This window comes from Pezoporus occidentalis, unplaced genomic scaffold (assembly GCF_034315485.1).
Source record: "Pezoporus occidentalis ecotype Australia unplaced genomic scaffold, CSIRO_AGI_Poc_V1 ctg138, whole genome shotgun sequence".
In the NCBI taxonomy this organism is placed as follows: Eukaryota; Metazoa; Chordata; class Aves; order Psittaciformes; family Psittacidae; genus Pezoporus; species Pezoporus occidentalis.
In genome coordinates, this window is record NW_026913188.1 from 894,360 (window position 1) to 917,989 (window position 23,630).

The 23,630-nt window shown below is 39.3% G+C and overlaps 1 protein-coding gene across 3 annotated transcripts in view; it reads right to left on the minus strand.

Annotated features, from left to right (window-relative positions):
* Positions 1–23,630, minus strand: part of LEMD3 (LEM domain containing 3) — a 51,833-nt gene that overhangs the window by 21,099 nt on the left and 7,104 nt on the right. For all 3 annotated transcript variants that reach the window (XR_009962973.1, XM_062609431.1, XM_062609432.1), the window contains exons 2-3: positions 8,661–8,698; positions 6,010–6,076 (exon numbers count right to left, since the gene is read on the minus strand). Coding sequence is in view for 2 of the 3 variants with exons in the window: in XM_062609431.1 (XP_062465415.1) it covers positions 6,010–6,076; positions 8,661–8,698 (105 nt within the window). In the remaining variant the exon portion in view is untranslated. The remainder of the gene's footprint in view (positions 1–6,009; positions 6,077–8,660; positions 8,699–23,630) is intronic.

The window sequence follows — 23,630 nt, forward strand, 5'->3', positions numbered from 1 at the left end:
TTAAGAGTGCTCATATGCTATTTGGCCTAGAACCAAGCCTGTGTGCATGCCCCTATTTTCAATCAAGCACTGAGCAGAAAAGACACTACTTTAAAAGTTGTTTCGCTTGATAACTCAAATGCAACATTTTAGACTTTCAAAGTGCCAGAGTCTGTCTAAGGGCACAACTGGTGAAAATTGATACCACCTTATCAAAAAAAAAACAAAACAAAAAAACAAACAAACAAACAAACAAAAAAAAAAACAAAAACCCCACTCTGAATTTAGAAGTCAGTACCAGAACTGGAGGTAAGGCCTATTCCTGTACGTAATTTAGGCAGAAACTCTTTTTGTGCAGCATAAACTCTACAACCTGGAAACGTACATCTGTAATCATCAGCGATTTCATGTTTCAAGATTAGCACACTTGGGATAACTACATATAATACTCATACAGTCTCTGCTGAAAACATACTAGCTTAAATCTAGACCTGATGGAATAATTACAATGAAGCCAAAATACATCTCTGTAGAACCCATAGGTACAATCTCAATCAGGTATTAAGTCCTATGACATAAGTAGGTCTGATAAGTATTCATCCATTTAAGCTGGGGTTTTGGGGTTATTTTTTCTTGTTCAGTAAGATCTGAAGTCTTCTTGGGGTCCTTCTAATACAGAAAAAGCATGTCAGTCATAACTTCACTCAATAAAACAGCTTATGAGAGCAGAGGGGTGAGGCCTTCTGCTTAGAGGCTTTTATTTGTTTGGAAATCCCATTTATGAAATAAATAAGAATAGAAAGGATGAGGTCAATACACAGAAAACAGACAAAAACCCACATAAGCAGAAGGCCAGACTGTGAAAAATTAATTCTTAAAATCAAGTTCCAGGATTCAGTTTGGATGTTCTTTTGAGAACACAGTATTACTATTACCTCTTATAAGAGTACAAAAGCTTCCCGAGATGGGGGACTACTGGATTACTTCAGTAGTTTTAAATTCTAATCTCATTTGCCTTCTTCCAGGAATTACATTTATGCAGTATGCAGCACGTAGCCAACACACTGACTTCACAGCTTTTGGTCTCATCCTCAAAACTCAGCAGACAGCTTCCTCACAGTCCTGCTTCTGAATCTCTTTCTTCAGACTGTACTCCCCCTGAACAAATTCAACAGTTACAAACCCTTTTGCTGCCTAGGCTTTGACAATGTTCAAGTTCAAATTACACTCATGAAATGCTGGGGGGGGGGGGTTAGAAGGCATGGGAACAGAAATCACTTTTATCTTGCCTCCCACTCTTCAAACCAGTAAGCTAAATCAGAGTTACAGAGTTTCAGTCCTGTACAAAAAGCAGTTGGAGATACAGTTTCTCATTCCAACCCATCTATTGCTGAGAACCATTTAACAGTTTTCGTCTGAGAAACTCATGAATTTGAAAGCCTGCAGAAAATCAGGCAATTCACAAGTTAGACAGCCTTCTGGTTTACTGCAAACAGCGGGATATTCCTATATGCCATTTCAGTTGCCGATTTAGCTAATAGTTCTGCAAATGAAGGCTTACTTTGAATAACTTTGGTGCAATCATTAACCACTTGGCCTGGAAACCCTCTTTCCATAGTCTGAGCCAAAAATGTTTCTCAGCTGTTCCATTTGAGGCCCTATATCCAGGAATAAAACTGAAGCAGAGGCAAAAATCTTTACACAGGTCTGCTTGCAAGATAGGTCTGTCTTTATAAAAAAACGCCCCTCTTTTAAAATGTCCCATTGCGGGCTTGTAGAAAGGATGGCTCTTTGTGCTCGAACTTTTCTTGTGCAGAGATGACTTCAAGCCATTCTACTTGCCTTTATAGGGAGGTGAGAAGTAAAACATCTCAGCAAGGACCACAGAATTAATTTTTAGCTTATATTAGGGTACTTGTGCAAGCCACATTAAGAAGGCGAGATCTTCTCCTAGAAACACTAACAAAAACAAACTAAAGGCTCAGTTCTAAAGAAATATTTAAGTCTGTTCTCACAATTGCTTTCAATACAGAAAATAAGTCAGATCTGCTTTTCCATGCAGACTACAGTAACTGACTTATTTGGGCATTTAGCTTAACTGGATCGGCTGCAGCTCATAAACAAACAAATATTCAGAATTTTAAAGTATTTGCTTTACAATGTAAATAATCCTCTCATTTGGTACCAGAACCAAAACCCAGTGGAAAGCTAATACTTTACAGAACACCTGGATTTAACACAGATCTCTAGCCTGTAGCTTGATGTAATACAATCAACAAATACAAAAAGCAAACAGTGTAGAAAATATTTGTTTAGCAGGTCTCATGCTTACAGGCTACTTGCAGCAGGACACTAAAGCGGGTATCTGAAGAAAAGCAGGAGCAGAACAAGTGTTGTTAGAGTAAGTAAGGCTGTCTGATCTCCCAAAGGCAAATCAACAGTTCAATAACACTGCAGAAAACCAGAACTTCCTAAACAGTGTTTAAATCACTGGTTGGCAATAGCATAATATCAGTTACCTGAAGAACTAAAGATTAAGGAGAGTGACAGAACAGAGAGCCTGTGACAGCAATGAGATACAGTAGCTGACACCTGAAATTAATATTAGCAATAGTTAAGTGTTTTGCCAAGATTTTCTTCCAGCCATGGATTTACCAGTCAGCCTTATTACATATGGAAATCTAATTCACTTTTGCTTCTCAAGGACCCGTGCTGTTCATTAGCTCACAAGGAAGCAATCTGAAACTGATAGATAATCCTCTGAGGAGAATGCCAAGCAAAAGAAACATCTAACTAAATAAAAATTCTTCATGTAGAAGAAAGTAGAGTCATACCCACGGGTAGGTGGCTGCTTCTTGTGGATAAAGTGGTTCGGTTTATTCATTTTGCAAGCCTGACTGAAAGACTGAAAATGGATGTGATCTATTGAAGTCTCTCCATGAAAGCCAAACACATCTAATTAACATATGCCTGAATGAAGTCTAATTTAAATAAAGCACATATTTTGGTTTAGGAGAAAGTGTAAGAGACTGAAATATATACTGCCTATAAAAGGTTGCTGCTTTGAAGAAAGGCTAAACCATTAGCCAAGAACACACGAATACAAACCAGCTGAGAACTGGAGAAGCAGATACTGTGTCTCCCTCCAGTTTCTCATGATGTAGGCATTATTCATCACACGTTTGGCAGACTAGTAATTCTGAGAACAGTGATGCATTAAAGGCAATTTATTTTTTTATAGGATAATTAATTTTACATCATATCAGAGCACCACAGTACAGAATAGGCATCTACAGTTGGAACACAGTATATTAATTCAAATAAAATCAGCAAACTGTTACCCCAACTTCCTTCAAACAACTGTCTGTAGTTCACCTTCTAAAATGAAAGCCCCATCACTTGCTCTCCAATTGAATTTGAAAAGGCAAGAAACTAGCTCAGTAGAATCATAGAATAGTTAGGGTTGGAAAGGACCTTAAGATCATCTAGTTCCAATCCCTCTGACATGGGCAGGGACACCTCACACTAAACCATGTCACCCAAGGCTCTGTCCAACCCGGACTTGAACACCACCAGGCACGGAGCATTCACAACTTCCTTGGGCAACCCATTCCAGTGCCTCACCACCCTTACAGTAATGAATTTCTTCTTTATATCCAACATAACTTCCCCTGTTTAACACGTTACCCCTTAAACAGGGGAAGTTTAGATTGGATAATATAAAAATAAAAATATAAGTCCAATAAAACAGAGGGCTAGAAACCAAATTCTGAAGGGACCATCTACATGGTAGTCAAGATGTTGAATAAAGCTTAACAGAACAGACTACTGCAAGTTTTCAGCCTGTGTTTTTAGTATTAATAGTTATAACATGAACAAATGATTCATAGCCAAGTATGAAATGAGAGAAACTTTTCCAAGTATGTGACAGACCTGAAAAGCACTACTTTTAGTAAAACTATATTCCTTTACTTCTCTCTCTTTTGAAGTGGTGCACTGTGTACCAAGATCAACACTTTTAAACCCTCCATCTCTCTGGCAGCTTTCTCCATTATATGGCTTTTAAACAACTTCTAGATATTTTGACAGATCTACATCAATATGGTATTCAAAAAATGGATGGCAGACTTCTTCCTCTCATACCTTAAGAAACTTGGAATTGAGGATAACTTCTGTTTAAGTACAGATGAATTAAGTCATTCTTCAGACTGTATGAAAGCTACTCTGCTGAGCAACCAGGTAATCCTGCAACACAGCTTTGGTTTGGGGGATCATCTAACCAGAAAGGATAGCTATATTTTTTGAAATTAAGTACTGAAAATTCTCCTGGCCAGGAATCAACTAATAGAGACTAAGGCACCTTTGAGACCTGGGGAAGAAAGCTATCATCTTGGCGCATACTAATTCCTCTCATAAGGCAGACAGGTAAACGTTTTTATAAGTGTACATGCATGTAAGTAAACCCCAGCTAAATAAGTAAACTTTTCTTTCATAGGCGTAGAACCGTTTTAGCAAGGCAAGTATGCTGTTTACTGTATGGCCACTGGAGGGAACCGCAAGCTGTTAGATTCTTCTTTACAAAAGAGGGAGAGAAGTAGCATAACCAAGTACTACTACAGGTCAGTGCTCTACTGCACACAACTGTGGGTCTGGTAAGACATTCTTACACACTTCAGGTTGGCTACCCCATATGAAAAAAATTCCTTTTAGCCCCAGTGATTTATTGCACAGAACTATCTACTACCTTCTTTTTAAGTATGAAATAGTTTGAAACTGGTAAAAATACATCAAGATGCAATCAACCCATGAAAGGATCAACGCTGCAAGAAATTTACAGTCAGAAAGCAACTAAATGAAGACTATTATTCTGCATGCACTCACGTTAAACATTCTTTCACTATTTTGGGTTAAAGAGTAATGTAAATGAGAAGAAACTAGTGAGTTCTGTTCAAACATCTATTTTATTCACTGCAGGCACTGTAAATGCTCTGGAAATACAAAGCTTCTGCAGGACGATTACTCTTGCAATTCAAAGTTATTACAGAGCAGTTCAAATCGCTCACAGATTCCCCATAGCCCTGACATACATTGTCAGTCTTGTATCTGACACAGAGCTGCTTCCACATTTTTTCATGCTTGAGAAGTGTCTGTAGCACCTGATAATAGTGAAAAAGTCTTCTTGGTGAAACTTGCTGTTACAAAACAAATAAATGGCACAAAAAACAGTAAGGCTTAAAAAAAAAAAAACACAAAGAATCCTGAACCACTGCCTCTGAAATGCATTATGTATTAAATAAGCAAGGATGATAAATAAATGGCTTAACAGTCATGAAACAGATCCTGCTGTAACTGACACTCACCAGATTCCAAAGTTATAAACAGTCTTAACTTTAGCATTTACTGATTGTGATGTGCAAGTAGTTTAAGGTTGTGTTCATTATGACTCCAGGCAAAAGCAGTTTTTTACTTTGAATATGCAATAATTAATAGTAATCCTAAACACCATCTCTGCCACATTACTATGCACAGCACTCTTCATTACTACATAATTAGTATGGTTAAGTTGGACTATTTTGTCTGACAAGGCTATCTTGTTTAACCACTAATGTTCCTTGTATTAGTAACCATCTTCTGATTGTTATGAAGTTATTTTGGGTTTCAGACAAGTTTTCCACCATAGTGAAATAACTACCTTTAAAAGAAATACATTTTTTTTTTCCACATATAGCTTATTTAAACTTTTTAATAAAAATCAGGTTAATAAAGTGTTAAGACATTAGATCAAAACCCACACAGAATCACAATATTCAAACAGCCTATTCCATTAACTAAAAAACATTTCAACAAAAGGCACTACACTGGTGAAAAGACAGTATAAATGAACTAGAAATGGGATTTCTAGTCTCCCAAAAAGGAACTCTAAATGATTATCAGGGCCTCAGCATATACCAGTTGTTGCAACTCACTACCTAAGCAAAGACCATAGCTGTTGCCACAACACTCTCAGCCACAGTATTTTTAAAGTGTTACCTGCTACTTGTGCCAATTTATCATGAAGTGCATATAAGCTGTTCATCATGAGACTTATTTCGTCTGCCTAGAATTAGAAAAACAAACAAACAAAAAAATGGTTTTACACATACAGGTGGAAAGCTTCAGTGTTTCACGCGATAGATTTTCAATCAAAGTATTCACAATATTGGTTTTTCAGATCTTGACTGAAACTAGATTGTAGCCAGGACTTCAATGGATCTGCAAGTTAAAACTGACAGCTCACAAGGTTATTTTTTTTACGCTACCAAGAGAACTATGCAATGACCCAAACCAAACTTTGTGAAATTTGTGGGTGGTGTTTTTGTTTCATAGAATCACAGAATAGTTAGGGTTGGAAAGGACCTTAAGATCATCAAGTTCCAACCCCCCTGCCACGGGCTTACGTTAAATCATATCACCCAAGGCCTCGTCCAACCTGGTCTTGAACACTGCCAGGGATGGAGCATTCACAACCTCCCTAGGCAACCCATTCCAGTGCCTCACCACCCTAACAGGAAAGAATTTCCTTCTTATATCCAACCTAAACTTCCCCTGTTTAAGTTTTAACCCGTTACCCCTTGTTCTATCACTACAGTCTCTAATGAAGAGTCCCTCCCCAGCATCCCTATAGGCCCCCTTCAGATACTGGAAGGCTGCTATGAGGTCTCCACGCAGCCTTCTCTTCTCCAGGCTGAACCCTACTATGTAAAACTAAAACAATTTTACTCTTAATAGATGTGCAGTGGCACTTCTTACAAGCCATGCCGAAGTACCATTTGGTCATATTCCCCCATTAAATTTACAGGAAAGTAACATTTTTGTTGTCTACCTTCAACAACAAAAAACCCACCCTCAAAAATAAAACCAGAAAGCTGTGGGCTATACAATCTTGTCAATACTTCCTATGTATGCCACTAGTGTACAAAGGCCTGATTTCCAAAACAAGCATGAATACAAGAGGTCATAATTTTTACTTACAAGGGAGTTAAGCTTATCAAGATGCTGAGCAATTTCCTTTAAATTTATCCAGAAACATCTTATATTAGAAGGAATTATTCAAAATACGAAGATGAGGAACATGCAATTACATACATCAAGTATTAACAGCTACTAAACATGGGTTTGGTTTTTTTAAGTTGGCTGTGACTCCTGAAGCAGACTAGAGCCTTTATTCTGAAAAGATGCAAGGAAAGCGATTTTCTAGTTTGTATATCTGCTGGTTATAGTCACATTGAAAAAAAAACCTAAATATATTTTAATTCCCTGATGCACCTGCACTGTCAATTTGAATGCTGCCATTTTTTTTCAATAATAAAACTGCTACCAAAGAGCAAAACACATCTTTCGTTGATTAAACATTTGACAAATTAATTTCCATAGATGATATCAGCAATTAAAAGTATCACCTCTCCCTATTCTGCTCCTACAAAACTATCATCAAGATTAAACTGATACAGTTGGTACTCCCTGGGAAACTAACCAAATTTAGTAACTCATTTCCTGGCTGGAAAATACTGTGCATGGCAGAAGAGGAAAATCAATCCTCTGCCACATGCACACGGTGCCAGCAATACTCCAAGTTCCATTTATTGCCAGTAGGTACGTCCCTGACTTCACCAAGAGCTACACTGAGACAGATAATGTACAACATTTGCGTGACCAAGTTCTTTTTTCATAAATTCATGGTCAGACCATAAAGGAAGGAACTGAACAGTACAACTTTTGCAGCTAACAGCCAAGCATGGAGTAGGATCACTACGGAACAGTACACAAGAAACACATAAGAAAGTAACACACAAAGCAGGTTCTCAAGGTGTTAAGTTCAGTGAGCAAGACATACTCCCTCTGGGCTACTAAAGTAATTTTGAAAGAATCTTCAGAATTTACCCTACAAAATTCAATTTGTTCCAAAGACTGAAAACATCTTCCACCCAAGAAACTAGCCAAGGCTACTTACTTAAAATATGCAATTATTCACTTTTGGAGCGCTCAATCCCAGACAAAAGACACCCACACTATTATCCTGCAATACTTGCTTATGTATGCCTAGCAAAAAGGTTTACAAACCAGGCAGAAAGACTAAAGGCCAGAAGAGACAGACACCAAAACGCGTGCTGCAAAACTAAGAATACTACAGATAAGTTCAATGGTGACATCTCAAAATGGCTATCCTAATATTCCAGTTGCAAGAGCAAATACAGGTACAAGTACCAGAACAGAATCAAAAAGACAAACTTTTTAACCTATTTTCTGAAGGCTAACCCTTGCTCTTCTATGGTTGTAAGCATACTGGAGTTTCAAGTCAATCACTTCTTACCAGCTGTCCTTTCAAGGTTAAAAAGCCAAATGGTAACAGTAAAAGAAAAACTGATAAATTTACTCTTAAACTTTCAACACAATTTTTCCTTACAGCTCTACAACACAAATTATGTTCTAAGCAGATAATGCAACCAGCATGCCACGGCCAAGTTTTGTAATCCTGGCTACATTGCTCAAGATGAAAAACCAAGAAGTTAAAACATTAGTCACAAGAAGGGCATTCATCTCATGCAGAACATTCTGAAACTGCATCCTTTGAAACAGGTACCTATTCTTTATAGACAATCATTTGACAGACTAAAATCTCAATATGAAATAGGTTTACTTACTTTTATTTTTTGTAGTTCTTCACTGAGGGGATTCTTGACTGTCAAAAAAAAAAGAGAAAAAGTTTAATTAGTTTTAGAGTCTGAAGATACTAAAAGGTATACCAACACTGTAATCTTTAGATAAACTAGTCCAGGAAAAGTCAAAAACTAAAAAGCTATTAACCTTTGACTTAACTCCACATTTGATAATGTGCTGTACTAGCACTCGGGTTAAACCAGAATCCTGTATGTCTGCAAATTTCACAGCTATTTCCATGCAAAAAAACCCCATGCTTGCCATTTGCCAAACTCTTGCTTTAATGACTCAATTGCCCTGAAATTGTTATTTAAAGGTTTGCTTTTTTAAGATAGATACTAAAATGTAAAACCTACTTTTTTATTAAGGAATAATCCATGCAACACAGCTGTACAACTCAGCAGCATTTTCTGTTTTGACCAGAGTAACAGATGACACACTGAGAACTCACAAAGTGCAGTGTGACTAAATGACCATTAACTCCTTTCTAAATAAAAGTTTCCACAGCTCCCCAAAATCATAAGTTTATCTATTATTTTCCTCTTGCTATAAAAATATATTGTCCAAGGAAGAGAAACTGAAATCAGACAAGTAATTTCTGCTATGCTTCCACTGGTCCCGACTGACCAGCTGGTAACTGAAAAGCTACCAAGGCAGGAAGGATTACCATTAAAATATTTACAGACTGGTTTGTGTTGGAAGCGACCTTACAGATCATCCAGTTTCAACTCCCTGCCAAAGGCAGGGCCACCCTCCACCAAAGCAGGTTGCTCAAAGCCCCATCCAACCTGGCCTTGAACACTGCCAGGGATGGAGCAGCTACAGCTTCTGTGAGCAATCTGTGCCAGTGCCTCACCACCCTCATAATAATTTTTTTTCTCTAATGTCTTATCTAAATCTCCCCTCTTTCAGTTTAAAGCCATTCCCTCCTGCCCTGTCGCTACAAGCCCTTGTAAAAAGTCCCTCTCCAGATTTCTTGTAGGCGCCTTCCGGGACTAGAAGGCTCCTGTACAGTCTCCCCTGAGCCTTCTCTTCTCCAGGTGGAAGAAGCCCAACTCTCTTAGCCTACCTTTAATAGAAGAGGTGCTCCAGCTCTCTGATCATCTTTGTGGGGTCCTGTGGACTCAAGCAAGTCCACATCCCTGTTGTGCTGGGAGCCCCAGCATATTGCCTTGCCTTTCTAAACCACAAACTCTTGTTTCACCACAGTTTGACCTTATGGATGAGCAGTGCTATGTGCTAATCAAACAGAAAATGAAGCTTCTACTGACCACAGTTCACCACACACAAAAATAAAAAAGTATCCTGAGAAACCTGACACAAAATTAAAGATCTGGGTTATAAGTGCCATCATATTTATGTTGAAAACATACAAAAAACATACAAAAATCAAAACTGAGTGGTTTTCAGAAACATCAGAATACTTGATTCAAATATCAGATTAATTAAAACTGCTAGAAGCAGATGATGTTCAAGCACTCTTGGAAACAAAGCCCTCCACTGCTTCATGATTTCATTTTATAAATGCAAATTCTCAGACACTCGCTACTAGATTATCAAGATACCAGCCTTACAAATCTTCTGTTTATTTAATTCATTAACTCAACAGAACATTCCCAGCACACTAAACTTTTAATCTAAATAGCCTAAAATAGGATTAGAGAAACACAGCCAAGGATCTAGATGACTGCCAACCTCCCAGTTTGATCCCTAGTTATCCAGACAGGATAATTATGTAATTATGGGCTCTTCCCAAGGTCAGTCTTATTCAGCATATATGAAATCTTGATTATATGGTTTTAGATTGGAGTGGGCCTGCAAGGGAGGGACATGAGTCAGAACACTGTGCAGATTTTAGTACAACTGACAAACACCTATTTTAGCACTGATGAAAGCCATGGAACAAACAAAAATGCCTGCATGCATCAATGCCTGTAAAGATGCAAACCACAAACTGTCAGCTGCAGCTCTATACATGCTAGGTCAGTACAGGAATTAAGTGAATGCAATGACATTGTTATGCTCGGACTTTCTCAGCACCATCCTCCAAAATTATCTAACACAAAAAATTAACTACCCTTGTAATTCATTACTTTAACTCGCACCATAGTATTTCCATTAAATCCCTCTGAAGTTAGTGATTTTATGGCAAGTTAACCTGCAAGATATATTTTTATAAGATCTTAACATTAGTTTAGGATGCCTGATGTCTTAAGAGGCAAGTATGGTAAATTCAACTGCAGCAATTTATCAGCTACATATATGCAATTAAGAACTATTAATCAATCTGCACCTGTTTACCACATAACCTTGATTAACTTGAGTTAATAAGGCCACTCCTTAACTACTTCAGTAATTCCTCTCTTCTGAATCCACCCTCTTTCTTTTTTTCCAGGATCTAAGCTCTCCCCAAATCCTCCCACATTCTCCAGCCACAGATGTAAGGTTTTCACCGACTCCAGCATTTTAAGGTATTTCAATATATTAACATTGATTCAAAAGGTTTGTTGACAGTTCTTAAGATATATAGGTTTAGTTTTAAAAGTAACAATTTATCGTTCTACCAAGCTAAGCATTAATTTACTAACTACTTACTAATAGAAGAGGTCCTGATGTGAACATACACTTCCAAGGCTCCTCCTCAAAGAGGGTTCAAGACCTTCACCATACAGCAGCAATTACCAGCCTTGAAAGCAGTCTACTTAACAAGCTTACGTTTTTATGAGCAAAGAAAAACACTCATCTACTTATACTACAAAGCTAAAAACTACAGAGATGATTTTTAAAAACCAGGAATCTCCTGACTGTTGTCCCAGGGAGTCTTCTCTCCAGGTTAGCCAACCAACTAACATCCACTGCCCTCAAAAAAAGGAGGAATGCAACAAACTACCTGGACATGGCAATCTCAAATCCATTAGAACTCCCAAAAAGCAGCAATATGGAGAGAAGCATGGCAGCTTTACCTTGAATGAATACTAGCTGCAGAATATATATATATATATATATATATATAAAAGCAGTATTTTCATGAAAGAAAACCCTCAAAAACTTGACAAAGGGAACCATACCAACTCCCTCAAAACACTGCAAGAGCTGAACATTCTGCTTGAAAGTTTGATATACTGGAAAAAGTTTTAATCCTGGCAACGTGTAATAAGAGGATTCTTTGGGCAGACACAGAAGGAAACAAGAAGCAAACACACTAAAGGACATCATCTTCATATGAAACTTGATTTCAGAACAGGAAGGGATATGTTATTTAAATTCCATTTTTAAGGAGTGATCTTACTTAAATGCTAGCTAGTCAGGAGCAAGACAATAAGATTACCAAAAAGTCTGCAAGAGAAATCAAAGCAGCATACAAATACTGTTCTAGTTAACTGAAAAGACTACTAATGACCCTTAGAAGTAACTAATTTACACGTATTACTGTTGGGACAAGCTTTATATGACGATTTACAGACTACTAGAACTCCTTGAGATGGCAGAACTGGGCAGTCTCAAATAACAGAAAGTCACCATTACAAAGCTAAGGGTCACAGCACAGCTCCAAAGCATTCCAGCCAAAGCTGTCAATGCAAATGCACATACCAAGCCATCTCACAGAGATGCTCAATTTTAGGAATACAAATGCAGTCAGTGTCGATATATAAGGTTAATTTTTGCTAGGATACCAAAGCTTTCATCTTTAAAATAACAATAAAACCACTCATCACCACCACCCCACGTTTTTCTCCCTAAGACATTAGTAACAACTGCAGACAGAAACAGTATTTACAAGGATTTAGTTTTATTCAGCAAGAAAAACAGGGAGCATAAACTGGGATTTCTCCTCTTCTTCAAAGCATAGTTTAACAGACATGAAGTTGATGCCTAATTGCAGACATTCATGAACACACAAGTCAGCTTTCATAGTCTTAATGGCACAAGTTCTAAAGACTGACATTGCTACACAAGCAGTCATACCTAGAAAGAAAACATGCACAAATAAAACTACCTTTGATTAGGACATAACCTAGAACCATATTACTAACATGGTACCAAAATAAAGGATTCTGTTACCTACTGGTCACCAAATTACAATGCCAAAAAGTAGCTATCCTTTGACTACAGCTATCACCTAGATGCTCTGGAACCTTGCCCTAAACAATGTTACTGTTCTTGTAGTTTCAGTAGTCAACACACTTCAAAAGAGAGTATAAAAAATGAAGTCACACGAGGACAAACCAAGGATTCAACTAGACCAAAATCATGCCTTCAGCAGCAGCAAGAAGCTTTACTCATTATAAAAACACCTGTCCCTAACTGGAGGAAATCAACAGAACAGTGACAAAAATATGAGTGTCAAAGGATAAGAATATAAAGTATATGCTGGTACTTCAGCAGAATATTCTTCCAGTCTTAAGAAAAAAGGTGCACCTTGGAAGGTTCCCGAGACAGAAAGAAGCAACTAGCTTTTTTGCTTCTTTTCCAACGCATCAACTCCAAGGTATTTTTCCTTACCAATATGTCTAGTCCCACATTAACTCCAAGAAAGGTTTTAGCTTCAGCAATGCTGTCACAAAATGTTCCACAACTTAAATATGCACGTGTGAAAAACCTGTTTCTCTGCTTACTCTGAACTTGCCACTTGTTAACTTCAGAAACACCTTCTTGCATTAGAGGAGACAGTGAGTAATCAGACCCTGTTCACCTTCTTTGTAACACTCGTGACTTTACTCCTTTCCCCAATCTTTCCCTGGTCTTCACTCTTCCACACTCAAGAGCCCTATTCCTCCTCACTACAAAAGCCATGCTATGCTTTTCATCTACTACTCTTGGAACCTTTCTGCAGCTCTGCTACATCTTTTCCAAGGTTGGGGAACAGAGTTCGACAGTATTCAAAATAAAGGAGCACCATGGATTATTAGTACAATACTGATATTCTCAAACATATCCTCTCAAATATGCTTTATTCTCAAATCCCTTCCTAAAAATCAGAAAATCCTACCATTATGTTCCCTTTTTGACCACTACTGAATACTAAGCTAGCATTTTTAACAGAATAACTGTAATGCCATCATCCATTTCTGAAGGTACAGATAATTTGATACTGTAAAGAAAAAAAGCAACTTTCTAGTGCAACTTTAAGGAGCTGTAAAGCCACAGCTGCAGGAATAAGAATGATCCCAATTAACCTACAAGCACAGAATTTCTTATGTGATGATACCAAAAGTGCCAAATACGATCCACACAAGAATCCAAAAACTGGAACACACACTTCCAAGCTAGCAACTTCTGCAGATGCAAGAACACTCCTCTCTGCAAACAGAAAAGTACTTTTCTCCCCACCCACCATGTCACAAGCAAACTAATCCCAAACTACAGCAGTAGTTTCTCCAAAATTTGTCCTGTAAAGGTGTGTTCAGTAAGTGGATAACAATGTTTTCCATTAGAACTTTTCCTTCATAAAGAAAACCCCAAACGCACAAATTCAAATATCAGCTGGATAATGAGGAAGCAACAATACTGGAAACACTACTATCTGGAATAGGCCTTTAGCTGGGCCTTTTGGAAACAAGTTCTCACTTTCACAGATCAATTAGTTGATGTTGAAAAGTACTTGGATTGTAACTTTTTGCTGGTAAGTTTGGGGGCAAGTATCAATTCCACACAGTGACACAATGTGAATGTGTCAAGGACAATTCTAACCCAAGTCTCTTAAAGCTCCTAAACCTTAAAATGTCAGGAAAACAACACACAAACAAGTTATTACAGGAAATACATCATTCCAGAGCGCCATCTTTCAAACTGCTTAAAATAATCCTGCCTCTATTTTCCTCTCTGCAATTACTCAGCACTCGAGACAAATAAGCAGTTTTGCATGACCTTCATCTCCAGATTGCACTAATTCAGGTAAAAACCACTCTGAATCAGTAGGCTAGATCTCTGTGCTTTGGTATTAAGACACAAAGTTATATGTCAAGCTGAGCAATTCCTTCACTACAGATCATCTCTGTGTGCTTCAGAAAAAGTTTTTATATTTCTAAATTGGGACACCATTATAGTTTGAATAGTCCTTGGCAATTCCGAACAGAAGCACCATCTGCCACAAGGATTAAAGAAATCTAAAAACAGCTGAAGCTCTCCTTAACATCAAGTCAGTTTTTCAACTGCCTCAGCTTAGAGCACTTTTATCGATATTTCCCCCAATGTAATTTGAAATCATTCTGGTTTTGAATAGGTGGTAAGGGTTGATGCTATAACCAAGCTATGTCATCACTTTTTTTCTTTCTTTACAAAACCCTCCTCTAAAAGTATTAGAACTATCATATTTGTGATGGACATTTCAGACATTTTCTAATAGTCTTGAAAGTAGTACAGAATCACCGAATCAGCTAGGCTGGAAAAGACCATTAAATTCATGAAGTCCAACCATTATCCCAGGACTGCCAAGGCCACCGCTAAACCATACCACTGAGTTTTTGAACACTTCCAGGGATGGTGATTCCACCAGCTCTCCGGACAGCTTGTTCCAATACCTGACCACCTTCTCTGTGAATAAACTTTTCCTAACATTCAAATTAAAGCTCCACTGGTGCAGCTTTGAGGTTATCACCTTTTGTCCTATCACTTGCTACTGTGGGGGAAGAGACCAGCCCCACCTCACTACAACTTCCTTTCAGGTAATTGTAGAGCACGATAAGGCCTTCCCTGAGCTTTCTCTTCTCCAGACTAAACTACCCCAGGTCCCTCAGCCATTCCTCCTAAGACTTATGCCCAGAGCCTTCACCAGCTTTGTTGCTCTTCTCTGCACCCAGCTCCAGCACCTTAATGTCCCTCTTGCAGTGAGGGGCCCAGAACTGAACACAGTATTTGAGGTGCAGCCTCACCAGTGCCCAGTACAGGGGGATGATCACTGTCCCTGGCCCTGCTGGCCGCACTCTTGCTGATACAGGCCAGGATGCCATTGGCCTTCTTAGCTGCCTGGGCACAAGCTGGCTCATATTCAGCAGCCATCAATCACCACCCCCGGCACAGAGGTCAGGCTGACAGGCCTGTAGCTTCCTAGAGGCTACCGGAAGTCTTCTTTCCTGCCCTTTTTGTACAGGGACATCACACTGGCCATGCTCCAGTCCTCTGCGACCTGCCTACTAAACCAGGGCTGCTGACAGATGATGGAGAGTGGCTTAGCAAGCTCCTCTGTCAGCTCTTTCAGCACTCTTGGGTGTAACCAGTCTGCCCCATAGACTTGTGTACATCTAGACTGGAGCAGGAGGTCGCTAACCATTTCTTCCTGAATTATGGGGACTTCAATCAGCTCCCCATCTGCCATCCAACTCGGGGTACTGAGTACCCTGAGGATGGCTGGTGTGAGTATTAAAGACTGAGGCAAAGGCAGCATTAAGTGTTTCAGCCTTTTCCTCATCCTCAGTGACTACATTTCCCCTAGTATCCACCAGAGGATGGAGGTTCTCTTCGGCCCTCTTTTTATTGCTAACATATATGCAAAAGTACTTGTCATTATCTTTTATGGCAGTGGCCAGATTTAGTTCCACCTGTGCCTTTGCTACTCTTTCTCTCTACATACCCAACAACATCTTTGTGCTTTTCATGGGGTGAAGTAGACTTCATTATCTTAGGTAAAAGGGTGGGAAACACCAGAACTTGTCTCTGGAGTTGTCCACTGCTTCTTAAAAAAATCCCTCTCCAGACTGTAGCTGCATCACCCTTTCTAGAAATGCTCAAATCTACTCCTGCCTATTTAAATACGGGTTAGAATAGACCTGAATGTTCAAAAATGCTCTGAAGAGTCATGTCAATTTGGTCCATATTTAAGAAGAGAAACCCATTTTCAGGAGAGCTTCTCATCAGATTATTAAATTTCACTGGATTAAAAATACTAGTTTTGTTCTAGTGATTGTATTGAATGACTGAAAACATAGAAATTGTAACTTTTGTGCTTAAAGATTATGGAAAAATATTTTAATCTGTGTAGCAGTACCTGTAGATACCCAGTACTGCAAAACTGAAACAGAATAGTTGGCTGTAAGTCAGTTCTTAAGAACATCACCTTTTTTTAAGCAAAAGGCCTTATAAAATAAATCCAGAACTGGAACAGTTGCCAAGAGAGAGCTGACTTTTGAGGACATTTTACTATATTATTGCTCCATGAATACTGCTGCAGGCTAAAGAATCCATTTCAGAGCTGATACATCAGACAAACACCTACAAATATTAACAAGCAGACTGCCTTTCCTTTTGTCTGGTCTCCTGTTTTGTAAGTATCACCATCAATCACAAAGACTTGGGGATTAAAAAACAGAACAAAAGAAAACAAGCACAATCTATAGAGCTATGGTACAGATATGGCTTGTTTCAAAAGGAAGAATGCGCAACCTGCCCACATGTATGAAAAAAAAAGCATGGAAGTGTATTTTCTCTACTAAAAGACCCTGTGAATGTAGCCCCTTTGGAAGGAACTGTATGCAGCAGATGAAGAAACGAACAAACAAGAACGAATGCAGAAGGAACAGAACAAGCTTCAGAACACCACTATCAGCAAGCAAATAATACTGCATTTTAATTTCCCAGTTCCACAGACAGATATGAAACTTGGGCAGAAAGGATTCAGGCAGTGTTTCATATGCCTGACTTGGGCATGGGGTGCCATCAGAAGTAGTAAGTGACAGTCACCGAACACTCCAGATAGAACCTGGGGTGAAGATCAGCTCCTTGGTGGGTGTAGCAGGTGGAATTACTATCTCCTCTGTATGCCTACATTAATCTCAGTGAAGCATACTCAGTACAAGAGCACATTAAGCTACTAGATAACTTACACTATCATTTTTCATGATCTGTGGAAAGCTGAAATAAGTTTTACAACTAAGTATCCTATTCTCCACTTTAATTTCTACCAGTGTAAGAAAATGTTTTATAGCAACAGAATTTGCACACACACTTTTACGTTATATTACAAAACATACTATACTTCCATGAAGAAACAGCTGTCTGTGTTATATTAGGAAAAATGGCTCAGAAGTGCATTTCTCACGTATTGTAAAAATCAGGTTGTACTACATTCCTTGCACACACAGTCTCCATTACAGGCTAATGTTTATATGCAGAAAAAAAAAGAAAGAAAAAAAAAACAGACTAAGACTGCTTTTATCAGCAGTTGCAAAATATGACCAGGAGAAAAGTTAGATTTCAGATACCTAGCAGCACTTTTCAGGGAGTAGAGAATACAGTCACTTGCAAGAGAAACAGAATAGGCTTCTGTAATAGCTCTTTCCCTCCTTCTATGCTCCCTTCCAAATATTTTAGCTCCTTATACTTTATAAGGTCAAAAAACACACATGACTTTAATAAACAAAGCATAAATATAGGCTGGGTGGAGACTGGACTGAGAGCAGCCCTAAGGAAGAGGACTTGGGGGTGTTGGTTGATGAGAAGCTCAAGATGATCCAGCAAGGTGCCCTCGCAGCCCATAAAGCCAACCATATCCTGGGCTACATCAAAAGAAGCGTGACCAGCAGGCTGAGGGAGGTGATCCTGCCCCTCTACTCTGCTCTCATGAGACCCCAACTGCAGTCCTGCATTCAGCTCTGGGGCCTCTAACACAAGCAGGATATGGACCTCTCAGAGGGAGTCCAGAGGAGGGCCACAAAGCTGATCACACAGCTGGAGTACCTCTCCTATGAACACAGGCTGAGAGAGTTGGGTCTGTTCAGCCTGGAGAATAGAAGGCTCCAGGCAGACCTTAGAGCAGCCCTACAGTACCTAAAGGGGGCCCACAAGAAATCTGGAGAGGGACTTCTTACAAGGGCATGAAGTAACAGGACAAGGGGGAATGGCTTTAAACAGAGAGGGGAGATTTAGATTAGGTATTAGGAAAAGGGGTCCTCCCTGTGAGGATGAAGAGACACTGCCACAGGCTGCCCAGAGAAGCTGTGGCTGCCTCATCCTTGGAAGTGTTCAAGGCCAACTTGGATGGGCCGTTGAGCAACCTGGTCTAGTAGAAGGTGTCCCTGCCCATAGCAGGGGGTTTGGAACTGGATGATCTTTAAGGTCCTTTCCAACCCAAACCATTCTGTGATTCTATGAAATGGGGGAACACGGCTCTCCAAACCCCCCTCCCCCCCCCCCCAAAAAAAAAACAAACCCCCCAAAAAAACCCCAACAAACAACAACAACAAAACCCAAAATAAAACAAAAACCATCAACAAACAAAACCCAACAGAAAACCACCACCCCCACAAATAACCCACACAACCCCTTGAAAACATGGCAACCCAAGCAGTTCAATGTTAAATTAGGAAGCGGACTGCTCTCCTCAAACTCTAAAGTTTGAGAAGGAAAGCTAACTCATAAAGCAAATGTTATTAAAACACATAAGGTTTAAGATTCAATGGGAATCTCCAAGTAAATATTAAATCTGTCACTCTGACAAGGGGCCCAGTGTGGATAGAAACAGTCCTCTGATCTAGTACAAGCAGGAAGGATTCCAGTCTTGAACAGCTTCCAAGGTAAAAACACCCAGTTGCAACCTCTTATTTCAGACAGACATCAAAGTATTAGTAACGTACTATAATAGTATGAACAGTTTACAGCATCCAAAGATAACATTCTAATGGAGAGCACTGACAGAACTCTTAAGAGACCCTAAATCATGAGAGCATAGGCATTAACAAAGTCAAAATAAAGATCACACGGGGATTTTTCATATTTAACATTGGGGTTCTGCTGTGCCTCTGCCCTTTTTAACCATTCAGCAGACACTGGTCTATCACTGCTTGCTGCACTAAGGGCAGCAGAACTGCAGAACAGTGATCTGTACAAAGCCTGAAATGGCAGTAAAACTCAGCAAATAGGAGCCCTTGGGTATCCTTGGGAGGAAAAGAAAAAAGAGCTTACTCAGCTTACTCTGTGCAGGAGATACAGAAGTAGCTCCTGCACTGGCAGGTCCCTTGTCATGGTAAAGATGAGCTTTCACAGAGGAAGCAGTAAATGGCTTACCAGAAGCATCCATATACTGTGAGAATGGTGAAGTTCCAGAACAGGTTGCCCAGGGAAGTTGTAACTGCCCCATCCCTGGCAGTGTTCAAAAGTCCAAGTTGGACAGGGCTTTGGGATACCTGGTCTGGTGGAAGGTGAACCTGCTCGTGGCAGGGGGCTGGAACTAGGTGATCTTTTAAGGTCTTCTACAAATCATTCTGTGATTTTGTATTATTTAAACAGAAGACGAAAACCAGCCCACTGTGTACAGCAGAGGCAGGCAGAGCTGAAAACCCAGATAAGCTCAGCACTAATTTAAGACATACCACCCCTTGACTGGAAATTGGTAAAAGTATGCAGTATTCAGTAACTTCTACTTTTACTCAGCTGGACTAAGACTCCAAAGAGCTGACTAACTCTTCAGGCTGTCCATCATACCAGCTGCATTTCTTGCAATAACATAAACCGGCTGGTTCAAATAAAAGTTATTATCTGAAGGCAACAACTGGACTACCACACAGCCATACATCACCACTACCCTTATGCCTTGCCATTGGCTCCTATTCTCAGCTGAAGAGTCTGTTTCAACTAAGACTTCCAGTATTGTTATTGTAATAGTTTATTAATTAAAACAGGTTACATTTATTAGTTAACAGGTTATATCAACTCATGGATTAAATGGATTAATCTTCTACCAGTACTGTGTGCACTTGTCTTAAACTAGGTGGATCTAAAGAGGAAAAAGAACCTATCTTGGCAAGAAACTCATATGCCATACAGAAACAGCAAAAAAAAATACAAAAAAGAAGATGGAAAGGAAGAAAAAGTTTCTCTTACTGATAGACACTGGGGACAATAAAACCTTAACATGCCATTAGCTATATGTAGATACGCAAGAACTGTATCTACTATGTAGCAGTAAGAACTGCTACTATGACTTACATACTACAAAACTAGGTGCTTATACTATAAAACAAAGTTGACAAAACAAGACCTTAACTCTCCTCAAACCATTTATCTCATGCTTAAGGAAGCATAGCTGGCCATATAGCTAGTAGTCTCATGGCAAAGTCTGCACAAGAAACTCAGTGCATTTCCATCTCCTGAATGGCAAAGAACTTTACACTGGATATAATAAACCTGGGATCACCCAGTCAGACGGTCCATATACACCTGCCCATTCTGAACAAACGGGCTCTCAGGAATATGTAACAGGCTGGAATTTCTGGTTTTCAATAAGAAATTAAAAGCTACTAGCTCAAAGGACACCGTACAGACAGTACGACAGTATGGCTTTCAGATACTCCCACCACTACTTTTTCTTATTTTGAGTTTTTATCAAAATGAACATGTGTTTGCTATTATATACAAAGTATAGAGTACCCAAACATTAATGTCCTTTAGGTGCAGCTCAAATTACCTCCACTGTGGGAACAGTGATTTAGGAACACCTCTATCCAAAGCTGATTTTGTGTAAGCAGTACTGCACATGCTTATAGATAAGAGAAACAAAACCCAGAAATAAGCAGTGAGACTATTTCCATTTCCAAAAGGAAATCTGCATTTCTAACCTCATTTTCTCAGCTAGGCAAAGTCTCCCCAGGACAGCACCAACTTCCTTTGACTGGGGAAGAAGTGGGAAGGAGAGAAGCATGGCTTTTCAGCTTTTTCCTTATAATACACTATGTCTCTCCCCTCCAGTAGCTTTCTTGGATCATATATCAGGTGTAAACCAATAAAGAACTAGAACAGACTAGGATGAACCTGACATCATACTCTCCTTTTAAAATCTCACCAAGGATTTCATGTATCATTTTCTCTTACTTATGAAGTAACAGTAAACCATTTCCAAGGAATTTGCAAGAATGAGAAACAGCACAAGCAAGACTGCCAGACTGGCCTTTCCCCAATAATTCAGTTTGACTCAATTTCCACAGCCTAAGAGAGGCCTCTCAGGGGTTTGTCACACATGCACTGCCCAGTGTGTCACTCAACAGAACTGGCTTTTTGGGTTTCTGAAGCATGACACCTGAAAAAGAACAAACAGCCCGATAAACTCTTAAATATAGGTCAAATGCCTAAGATTAACAGAAAATTTCATGACGAGTGTTTCACCATTTCCCAGGAAATGCCTTTGGGAATTTAAAAACAAAAACCACACCACAACCAACAACAAAATCCACCCAAGAAAAAGCACACCACACACCACAACCAAGAGCTGTTCCAGACAACACTAACAAAACAATCACACCTTTTGATGTCTGAAGCCTCTCATTCAAAGTAAATGCTCCATTGCTCAATATCTATTGACTGCTTTCACATTAGTTCTAACTAAACTTCTGTTCTCCATGACCTACAATATCTACACACTCAGTTAAAGATTTATTTGGTGAAGTTGTGCTGTGAGATAAGGGAGTGCTGGACACAAGGGGCTCATGTTGTGCAGCTTGATACTGAACAGACATTGGGTATTACTGAATGAGGTTACTGTGGAATGTTTTATTGTAGAACTGCATAATGAGATTCTAAGTATTGAGGGGACAGATGGTTGAGGTGAGTGGCTCCGGTACACAGCCTACTGAAAACATCCAAAAGCAAACAAAAGCAGTTATGAACCCCACACACATCCCGAGGCTTCTTCAATAAGCAATTCAGAAATTTAACTGACCTTCAAAGAAACACTTTTGTGTGGAGAAAAGGAAAATTAAGATCTAGATGTGGCCTTAAAACCTAGTCTGGAATAACTGTACATTTATCCAACTCACCCCAGCAGTCCTCTGGTGATAGTGTTGTTCAGTCGACTGCCTAGCAAGGACAGGCTGATGCTGCAGTTACCCAAGATACTGTGAGTCCAAGTATAAAAGTTTCTTTTTCAATAAAGAAAAAGTTAAGGGGATGTGTACATAAACCCCGTATGTTTATATGTAAGCACAAAAACCGTATTTTTTTTTCTAACAAGCTATCTTCTAATTGTTAAACAGCCTTCTTTAAGAGGAAAACTGGCCTATGAATTGGCCTACAATTGTTCATTTTATGAACAGACCTATTTCTTATCGAACACAGCACCACAAGAATTCGGTGATCTGCTAGACTACCTAAATTTCAATACCATTTAATTCAATGCTAGACCTCCCTTTTTAAGCCCCTACACCTCTTCTCCTCCCCCTCCTGCCTTCTATAACAATTCACTCTGTCACTCGATAGTATATTTAAAGCAGCTAAAGGTATTTAAGACTCTAAAACGGCAGCTTTATTCAAGATACATGTGTTATAACATGACAGGAAGCAGAAAATTTGATCCTTCCCTCTGCAAAAAGAATTAATTTCTGTAAAACACCAAACATAGCAGCACATCTCCAACAAACTAGGCCCAACGGGCACACTATGTTTGCCTGTTTCACAGTTAGCATGCCCCCACACTCACTTGCTCCATACCCTCTCACCCTCCACAACAGACTGTAAACACACAGCAGAACAGAAGCAGCACTAAATAGCATTGTGGGAAGTACAGCACAGTGAGCCTCAACAGCAGACAAACCTACACTGAAGGAACCTATATGAGATCAGCTCTAAGTTGTGCAGCGGTTCTTCAATTCATCCTTGCATCCATCGGTATCCTTCTTCCTATCAGTAACACTGCCTCTTTTCCAAGTCTTCCTAAATAAGAATTCCTCAGTGGATAGATAACATCAAGGTTACTTTCATTAGTGGCAGTTACACCATGTCCTCATTATTATAATCACAGCAAAGATGTTGCCACCGTCTCCCACAAGTCTAGACCTACAAGCAGCAACAGTAGGAGCCAGGAAGGGAAGAGTAAGGACAAAGACACTACTACTGAATTTCCTGGCAAACATTTGAGTCCCCTGAACAAACCACTTTTTCTTAATATACCTTAACCAACCAACTTGCTCCTCTCAACCTACCACAAATCAAAACAGGCAACTAATTTTACCAGAGAATACACAAGAACTTTA